The sequence below is a fragment of the Chaetura pelagica genome, unplaced genomic scaffold (assembly GCF_000747805.2).
Source record: "Chaetura pelagica isolate M959 unplaced genomic scaffold, ChaPel_1.0 scaffold704, whole genome shotgun sequence".
Taxonomy (NCBI): Eukaryota; Metazoa; Chordata; class Aves; order Apodiformes; family Apodidae; genus Chaetura; species Chaetura pelagica.
In genome coordinates, this window is record NW_009952994.1 from 195,450 (window position 1) to 205,111 (window position 9,662).

At 51.7% G+C, this 9,662-nt stretch overlaps 1 protein-coding gene across 1 annotated transcript; it reads left to right on the top strand.

Moving 5' to 3' along the window:
* The first annotated feature begins 1,175 nt into the window (after window positions 1–1,175).
* ST6GALNAC1 (ST6 (alpha-N-acetyl-neuraminyl-2,3-beta-galactosyl-1,3)-N-acetylgalactosaminide alpha-2,6-sialyltransferase 1) lies at window positions 1,176–6,493 on the top strand. Its single transcript, XM_009996567.1, has 8 exons — window positions 1,176–1,880; window positions 2,145–2,313; window positions 2,508–2,679; window positions 3,042–3,180; window positions 3,545–3,648; window positions 4,380–4,469; window positions 5,824–5,923; window positions 6,323–6,493. Exons 1-8 carry the CDS (start codon window positions 1,176–1,178, stop codon window positions 6,491–6,493), a joined length of 1,650 nt encoding a protein of 549 aa, XP_009994869.1.
* The last annotated feature ends 3,169 nt before the right edge of the window (window positions 6,494–9,662 follow it).

Below are 9,662 nucleotides of genomic sequence, written 5' to 3' on the forward strand. Positions count from 1 at the left end.
CCTGGCCACATGGGTCTGACTGCAGGGAGCAAAGTTTTGGGTGTGAAGGGCCCTAGGTTTTACATTTTGGTCTCTGTATGTTTGGCATGGTATTTGAAATTGAAGTGTCAAGAGAGCTGGGGTGGAAGCTGTGCCCTGCAAGTGAGGAAGTACATTTTTAAGCTTCAGGGTGTGTTTTAATAGCCTTGAAGTGCCTGTTTTAAGATGTGTATCTGGTAAGTGCTGTGACTCCCTGGCATGAGCTGGCTAAGAGATAAGAAAAGAGGAAGAAGTGCCTTGTGGCCCCAGATGCTCAGTAAGCATATATATAGTGCAGGAGTGAGTTTCACTTATTAGTCTTCTCTTTCTGAATTCTGGGAGACCTTCATGCTCCGTTTGGAGGAGTCTGAGGGGTGACCTCATTCCAGTCTATGGCTTCCTCATGAGGGGAGGAGATGGGGCAGGTAGTGATCTCTTCATTCCTGTGAAGTGACACTCCTTCACTCCTCTTCACTCCTGTGAAGAGACCAGTGACAGGACTCAGGGAAATGGCAGGAATCTAAATCAGGGGAGGTTTAGGTTTTTCACCCAGGGGGTGGCTGAGCACTGGTACAAGCTCCCCAGGGCAGTGGTCACAGCACCAAGCCTGCCTGAAGCATTTGGGTGATGCTCTCAGGCACGTGGGGTGATTCTTGGGGTGTCCTACACAGGGACAGGAGTTTGACTCAATGATCCTGATGTGTCCCTTCCAACTCAGCATATTCCCTGATTGTATGAAGCACTTGGCTCTGCTGGCAAAGAGGAGAGCCAGATGGCTGCCTTCATGGTCTGTGCCATGTCCTGAGCTCAGGATCTCCAAACCAGTCCCGCAGTGCTCTGGGGACATTGCCAGGGGTTCTGCCCAGTCTGTTCTTTGCTGGTTTGCAGTTACTGCTAGTGTGGCTGTCTCACAAGCCAAGTGAAGTGAAAGGAGTGTGGAACCTCTGGGATTTGCTTCGTGGGGGGAGATAAAGGGGGTGTTCAGGCCAGAATAGTGTGGGAAGTTGAGATACACTTTGGTGGCAAAGTTGAAAATGACATTGAATTCATACAGCACCCTGCAGCAGCTCAGTAGCTGTTGCCAAGGCAAGTGTGATGGTCATATGAAGTGGTTTCTCTGAAGAACAGAGGGAAGCTGAGAGTCAAGAGCACTAGAAATGGGCTGGAAGGTGCTCAGCCTGAAGTGGAAAGTGTATGTATGTGATGTGTCTGCTTTTCATTTGATTAGATTTGAGAACTGGATCGTTGTCCAACGTGGCCCACATATGCTACAAGCGGGCATAGAAGAGCAGCAGAGTGTAGGCTATTCTGATAATGGGAACTCAGGGAGCCTTTTAAAGGTGACTCTGGGGAGAGACACCACCAGGCTTGAACAAGATGTGGTTGAGAGAACAGTAAGATGGGAAGGAAAGGAGGAGCAGAAGATGATCCAACCAGTTGCCAAGGAAGCCAAGGAGAGCAAGACTGTAAAACCAACTCCCAGGTTGGAGGGAATCAAGAAGACAACAGTGAAAACAGCCCCTACAGTGCATGGAAACAAGGAGAAAACAACAGTGAGACCAGCCCCACAGGTAGAAGAAGCCAAGGAAAAGACATCAGTGAAACCACTTTCCAGGGTGGAGGGAGACAAGGAGACAGCAACAGTGAAACCATCCTCTGTGGTGAAGGGAGCTCATGAAAGCAACATGTCCAAAGACCAGACAAAGCCAAAAGAGCCTCCTGCATCAGTGGGAACTGTAAGACCTGTTCCTCAGGTTGCTGCAGTGACAGAAAGGAAGAAACTGAGGGCTGCTGACTTCAAGTCTGAGCCACAGTGGGATTTTGAGGACAAGTACCAGCTGGACAGCTCATCCCCACCATCGGTAGGTGTGATGGCTCTGTGTGTTTGCCAAGAGTGATGCCTCCCTGTTGACCTGGCTTCCTTGTAGGTGACTTTCCACCAGGTAGTTGATGTAGTGCTGAAGTGATGCCTCATGTTCATGGTGATGGGGACTCAGAGGGGAATGGATGTTGTGCTACTGCAGTTCCTGTGCTTCTTTCCAGTACCCTCACACACAGGCACACAAGCAGTGATGCTCAGTCAGGTTTATCAGCTCCCTACTAATCAACCCTTATTGTTTTCCAAGACCTGCTCTGAATCAGTGAAGGCCAAAGCTGCCAAGTCTGACTGGCTGCGAGATCTTTTCCTGCCCAACATCACCCTCTTCACAGACAAGAGGTACTTCAATGACAGCGAGTGGGAGCGCCTGGAGCATTTTGCACCTCCATATGGCTTCATGGAGCTGAATTATTCATGTAAGTCCCTCAGGGCATGTCAGCATGGGACCATCAAACTCCCAACAAGAACCTTATGCCAAGTAGCTGGAGGTTTGCAGCATCTCCATGTCAAAGGCCTCAGGCAAGGTGGATCTTTTGGTGGAAACTATGGTGGTTTCACTGTCTGTCCTGGATGCTGTTGATGCTAACTCTCCACCATGTTTGTTTCACAGTGGTAAAGGAGGTCATGTCACTGCTGCCACCTAATCCCCACCAGCAGCTGCTCCTGGCCAACAAAAACAGCAGCACGCCAACATGTATCAGCTGTGCTGTTGTGGGCAATGGAGGAATACTGAATAACTCTGGGATGGGCCAGGAGATTGACTCCCATGACTATGTCTTCAGGTAAGGCAGGCTTCTTTCTTAGAAGATACACAGCTAGGTTATTCTGGCTAGCAGATAGTTATGGCTGGATAACTGTCCCACTTCTAGCATTGCACTGTCTCCCAAGTGCCAGAATGACTGATGGCAGGAGGAAGTGAAAAAACAGAAAGGAATTGAAAGTTCCTCCCAGGAGGAACCTGAGTTCACAGAGGAGCTATAAATAGTTCTCTCCAAAGCAGAGGGAAGTGACTCTGCTGCAGATCAAGAAGTGGAGCTCAGACTTCCTCTGAACTAACATTATCCTTTCTAGTTATAAACATGCATGTGAGGGTTTTCAGTGGTCACTTGCCAACTCTGCTTCTCTGTTTGATTTCCTTGGCCAGGGTAAGTGGAGCTGTGATCAAAGGTTACGAAAAAGATGTGGGAACAAAAACCTCTTTTTATGGATTCACAGCCTTCTCCCTGGTGTCCTCTCTCCTGATCTTGGGACACAAAGGGTTCAGCAACATCCCACAGGAAAAGGTGAGTCAGGTCCATGATGTTTGCATGCACAGCTTTGCTGGATGCTCTTAGTCTGTGGCCTTCAGCTCTGGTCTGGCATGAGGAGCCGAGGGGCTGAGCTTACACTTCAGTGTTGCCCTTGGTGAGGGAACCTGCACTGCCTTGGAGGGACTGTTTGCTGTGTCAGGCCTAGCCCAGCTCTTTGGCATGTAGAAGTAGCTGCACATCAGATGTTATCTCCATTCTGCTTCTGTGGGATAGTTAAAAGCTGCAGACCAAAGATCAGTGCCCAAGAAGCTCAGTGAGCCTGGATGCCTGCTTGCTTTTTGTTTATAAAGGATGTGTCTCTCTTGTGCTGCTCGTTAATGCTCACTTGTTTGCTTAGCATGTCAGATACATTCACTTCCTAGAGGGAGCTAGAGACTATGAGTGGCTGAGGGCTCTTCTGCAGAACACGGACATCAGGAAAGGATTCTTGAACGACTATGGGTAAAACTGGACCCACCTCTACACCCTTTGGTTTGGTGCTCTCTGCTGTGCCCTCTTCCTTTCCACAGTGCCCAGCCCTGCTGAGGTGCAGGCCAGGGTAAAGCCAGGTTAAAACCTCCCTGTGCTTGCCGATTTATTTGGAGAAATACGTTCTTTCCTCCCCAACTCTTGAGTACTGCTGTAACCAATACACCTCCTTCCTTGTGGTTGCCCCCTCCCTGGAGGTGTTCAAGGCCAGGTTGGATGAAGCTTGTGCAGCCTGGTCTAGTGTGAGGTGTCTCTGCTCGTAGCAGGGAGGTTGAAACCTGGTGATCCCTTCCAACCTTAACCATTCTATGATTCTATGATTGATTCCCAGAAGTAGCTGATTCCAATTTTGTGGAGCCAGAGCTTGGAGAAAGCTTTGTGCTCCTCTGGGGGTGAACACAATCTGTTGTCTGGTCTGGTGTCTGTATGTGGTGGTCTGCTCATGGATGAAGGTCTCATTTCACCAATTCTTGTCTAGAGACAAATGCTTTTGCTACTCCTGTCTCCTGTTGTTGCCTATCCTCCCTGGTCTCTCCCTCTGTGATGCACACAGGTTGTGGAAGCTTTATCCTAACCTGGGAAATGTTGCAGAATAACTTCACTGTGTTTGTGGTTCTTCTGTCATGGAGTGCATCAGGACTGGTGCTTTCCAGCTGTGCTGAAATAAAGAAGCTTGTCCTGACTCTCCCTCTTCCTCTTCCTAGGAAAAGGCCCCGGGAGAGATTCAATCAAGATTTCACAATGGACAGATATCTGGTGGTTCACCCTGATTTCCTCAGATACATGAAAAACAGGTGAGCTGGGGGCTGTGTGCTTTAGTGGGTTTTTTTTTCTGGCCAGCACCATCTCTCTCTCTTTCTCTGGTCTCTCTCCTCCCAGCTCACTCCCTTGTAACTGCAGTTCAGCCACACCAGTAAATGGGGGGTTGGCTTCACCAGGAAGCAGTAGGCTGAAACTCTCTGTGGTGCTGCAGTGGGATCTTAGTGGTGGGTAGACATCCAGCATCTGTGAGCTGGAGAAGCAACAGCTGCCCAGGTAGTTTGGCTTTCTGCACCCAAAAGAGGTCCTGGGCAAGTTGCAACTTTAGATGTGGAAAGAGAGTTGCTGAAGTGCCAGAATAGTTGATGTTGTTCAGGACCAACAGTTCATGGTTCCCATTGCTTAGCACCTTGGAGGAAGGGTCTGTAACAGCCCTTCTAAAACTTCCTGGAGCTGCTGGGATTTTTGACAGCTCCGGTTCCAAAATAATCTTTGTTTAAACTAAAGAGTGTTGCTGAAGTGCCAGAATAGTTGATGTTGTTCAGGACCAACAGTTCATGGTTCCCATTGCTTAGCACCTTGGAGGAAGGGTCTGTAACAGCCCTTCTCTCCCAAGATCCCTTCTTGACTCAGAGCTTGTTTGTGCCCTCAAACACAATAATAGGCACTTTGTCACCATCCCATTTGCCTGGCCTGGCTGCTGCTCTTTGCCTCTCTCATCCTTTCCACAAGCCTGCTGGTCATGGTCACTGTAGGATCTGCTAATTGTGGACCACACATGACCAAGAGATGTAGGAAGAGCTCCTGGTGTGTCCTGCTTTGCCTGCATTTATCCTTCAGTCTCATTGAGAGTGGAGTTGTGTCTTTTCTGAGAGAAGGCAAGTGCAGTGTCAGATGACTTGCATCTCCCTGCTCATTCTGCTTTCTCCCCTCTGACCTGGGTCCTTTCCAAGGCCAAGAGGGCCCAAATGCTGCTTTTTTTTTCTTTCCTGGTGTGGACTTCTACCTTCCTATCAACTGCTGGTGCAAAGGGCTGCAGCTCTGAGCAGGTTTTGTGACCCTCCTCTGCACCTTTCCTACGTCTCATTTCACTCCAAAACATGGATGGGAAGCAGGACACACCAGGAAGCTTCAAAACCACTTGTGCACTGCAAGGCAGAGGGTGCATTTAGGAGTGGCCTCGTGCTGTGCTGAGCACACAGTGCTACCCACATGTGAGGTACCATACCTGTGGCTGGTGTGAAATGCCTCATGTGACCACAAACTGCTGCCAGGAGGGAAGATGCCACACAGGGGGATGAGTTGTGTCCAGCTGGAGCCACCAGACCCAGCAACTCTTTTGTGCTTTTTATTGTGGATTTTTTTTTTCTTTCCCCTCTCCTGCTGCAGGTTTTTAAAATCTAAGAACCTGGAGAAGTCCTACTGGAGGCTGTACAGACCCACAACAGGGGCCTTCCTGCTGCTGACTGCCCTCCACCTCTGTGACAGGGTAAGGGCACAGTGACTCTTGCTCATGGCACTGCCTGCAAGGGGGAGGGGATGCAGAGCAGGGCTGGCTCCAACCCCAACTACCATCTGCCTTCAGGGTACACGGGTTCTTGTCAGGGGCAGACAAGCAGCTTCAAGATAAACAGCCCCAAATAGTTCACATAGAAGTTGTGAAGCCTGGGGAGGGCCTGAGAGCCTTCCTGCCCCCCAGGGGGGCAGCAGGAGGAGAGCAGGGTCTCTGGAGCCAGCGCTCATAGTCTGGTCCTTCTGGACCCCAGTGCAGCGTCACCTGCAGGAGCCCTGACTGGCACAACTGTCCTGTGCTCTCTCCCCATGTGGGAACTGTTCCCTGTATTTCACTTGGTTCCCTCCATCCTTGGTACCTGTCCCTCTTTCCCAGGTGAGTGCCTATGGCTACATCACCGAGGGGCACGAGAAGTACTCGGATCACTACTATGACACGGACCGGAAACGCTTGGTTTTCTACATTAACCACGATTTCAACCTGGAGAAGCAGGTGTGGAAAAAACTTCACGATGAGAATATCATGAAGCTTTACCAGAGATCCTGACTGTGTGGCAAGGGACATTGCCTGGGAAATCTCAACAGCTGGCAATGGCAGAGGACCACCAGAGCCAAGGTTAGCTCTGTACTTGCTGGCACGTTTCATCCCCACAAAGATAGTTCCTTTCTTCAGCACCTTCAGCACTGTGTTTCTACAAATGTGCAGTTGCTACAGACCAGGAGAAAAACAGCAAGAAAATGCAGCAGGCCAACAGAGAAGTCCCATCTGACTATGCTGCAAGGCTGTTGCTGATGGGTGTAGGCACTGGTACTGGATCTGGGTGGCATATGGTCCAGGGTCCTGTCCAACTTCTTCATCCAGGTTTTCTCTGTTTGCAAGGAGATGCTCCTCAGGCTGGAGCTACTTCTGAGTGGATCCTCTCCATTAGTGGTACCCATCTTGGAGCTGGGTATTGTCTCAGCAAGTTCCCTCTGCATCCAGTGGATAGATGGGGGCACACAGATCCTGCCTCAGGTTGACTTAATTCCTGGAGGTACTGCTGTCACTCTGCTCCCTGCAGATGAAAAGGATGAACCAAAACTTCCAAGTGACAAATTAGAGAGGAGTCTCACTTCTGTTTCCTACTGTGGCCTCATCATGACACCTCCAGAGGAGCACCACCATCAGCTCCAGGGCAGGAAAGTGCTTTCCATGGTGCAGCAGGCATGCTGGACGTGGTGCCTCTTGCTCTGGACCTCACCTGGCTGCAGGACATGTGAATGTTGAGTTGCTGTCCTGGTGTGCTAAGTCCCTCCTGAGCTGGGTTTTGGCATTTCTGGCTCCCAGCTGTGCCAGGAGTGCTGCATTTTCCCTCTTGCCAGGGGAGACAGGAGCTCTCCAAGTCCTGGGATGGATGTTATCCATCCTTGCTGCTGGCTGGAGTCCCTGTTGCTCATGGTGCTGAGAGGGGCTGGGTTGCAGCCTGTTTGCCTTCTGAAAGGGTTTGTGCAAGCAAAATAAATGGTACTGCCTTGGCCAAGCTGATTTTTTTCACTGCAGCCCTGTGGAATTTGGTTATTTAGGATGCAGAATCACAGAATCATTACGGTTGGAAAAGACCTTCAGGATCATCAAAACCAACCATCAGCCCTACACCCCTATCACTACTCACTGCACCCAGAGCAGCTGCTTAGAGGATGAGGTAGTGGCTGATGTAGCCAGGAAAGGGCTGAGTGTTAATGCCTCCACCTCCAGGTGCTCTGCAGCTTATGTGGAGGTACCTGAGCATCCCCTACTTGCTCACCTTGCTATGGGGAACAGAGCTGGCCAGACACCTCCCTGAGGAAGTGGGTAAATGTCTGGTGAGTTTCTCCTTGTCCCAGCAGCTGCTCTTCAAGTATCTCAGGTGCTGGAGACAGATGCACAAAGGGCTGGATGCTTCCCCCATGACAACATGCAGGCAAAAAGCCACTTCCAGTGTCCAGGCAGGCCCAGTGCATCTCCCAGTGGCCCTGCTCTGGCTGTGAGTGGTTTTCCTTCTGTGCAGCATTTCTCTTGGGGGCAGCAGCACCTCCAGGGACCCCCTTGACCCTGAGGGAGGCATTTCAGTGCAGATTGTCAGCAGGGTTTCTCAGGTCCCTTTGTCCTGTTTTCCCTTGTGCTGAGGAGAGGCCAAGCAGCTTCTCACTTCTGAATTTGGGTGATCTGAGTGAGGCTGCAGCCTGCGTTTGGCTGCTCTGCTTATACAAGCCCCACAAGGTCCATGGGAGCAGGGACTGTGCCTCTGTTGGGAATGTTGTATGGCAGCCCTGGCTGAACACAGGCCCCAGGGAGAGCCACAGGTTTTGGAGCAGACCAGAACTCCTCCCTGAGCAGCAGGTGGCCTCCCTGTGGAGGAGGAGCCTGATGGAGTCCTTGCTGCACTCTCAGCTGGGCTCTGGGTGGGCAGGGGGCAGCTTTGTCCTTGCCTGTGTGCTGGGCTGGGCTGGATTGCTGGGGGTTGCCTAGTGACCAACTCCACACGGGTATTTTCCCTGCCTGAATAGGGCTTTTCACTGCCCGAGACGTTGGAAGAAGTTTCTCTTAGACCTTTCCCTTCCCCCTCCTCCTCTTTTGTTTTCCTTTTCTCTGGGAAGTAGGATGGGGCTGAGCCCCACTGAGCAAGGGGGCCGTGGTGGGTGAGGAGGCTTTGGGAGTGGGTTGGTGGCCCCAGCCTGCACTTCCCCCTGATCCCCAGCTCCTCTTTGTGGCTGAGGCTTCTCAGAGTCAAGGGAAGGAAACTTCCCCTGAGGCTTTTCCCACCAGCAGAGCCCGTTCCCTCCAGGATTTCCTCTCCACACAGCTGGCATCATTTGGTGTTACCAGGGGTAATCTTGGCTGGAGAAGGGCCTTTCTGTGGTCTGGAGTTTCCCAGCAAGCTCTGAACCATGTTCTCTCTAGCCAGAAAAGTGGCTCTGACCTGAGGGACCCCTTTGCCTCCTCACTTTGCTTCTGCCCCCCCCACCCCCCCCTTCACCAAGGTGTCCCATCCCACCTTGGGCTGGCCAAGGTGCAGCACACCCAGGGACACATCCCCTGGAGCACGTGTCTTGCTGTGTCTGACCAGAGCCACCCGTGATCAGTTCTGGAGTGGCCATGGGAAGTTGGGGAGGTTTGGAGGTGGCATTTCCCAGCCCACTTCGAGCCTGGCACACACTAGTGTAGCAAAACTCCTGGAGAGCAGCTGGAGCAATCCTTGCTGAGAACCAGGGCTCGGGGCTTGGCTGGGTGTGTGTCCCAGGGTGGAAGCAGCAGTGCTGGAGCAGCCCAAGGCTGAACAGCCAGTGCCATGGGGCAGGGCCACCCCACCTGGCTCCATCCAGGTCCTCATAAGTGGCAGGCCAAGCAGCATTGTCCCAGTGCCACCAGGTGGCAGCTCCTGTTCAGGGACCTGTCAGCACGTCCAGGTTTGGCACGGGTGGTGTCCAGGTGCCCTGCACAGCCCTGTGACACCAGACTGTTTTCCCCCCAGTGTCCCTCACTTCATAATGCCCACCTGCCCATAGGGTTTATGGCCCAGAAGCAACTTGAGGCACACGGGGACATGGACAGAAGAGATTTGGGACATGCAAGTGCCACCCTCACAGCTGCAGAGTGGGTGCAAAGGTGCAGCCTTGGCTTGTGCAACGTGACATAGCACTGGGCACCACAAGCACCAGGACTGATGGTGGGATCAGGTCTGAAAAACTGAGAGATG

Coding starts and splice junctions, on each gene's coding strand:
- ST6GALNAC1 (XM_009996567.1), top strand. CDS start 1,176: ATGGGCTGGAAGGTGCTCAGCCTGAAGTGGAAAGTGTATGTATGTGAT. Junction 3,181..3,544: donor GCAACATCCCACAGGAAAAG/GTGAGTCAGGTC, acceptor TTGTTTGCTTAG/CATGTCAGATACATTCACTT. Junction 4,470..5,823: donor CTCAGATACATGAAAAACAG/GTGAGCTGGGGG, acceptor CTCCTGCTGCAG/GTTTTTAAAATCTAAGAACC.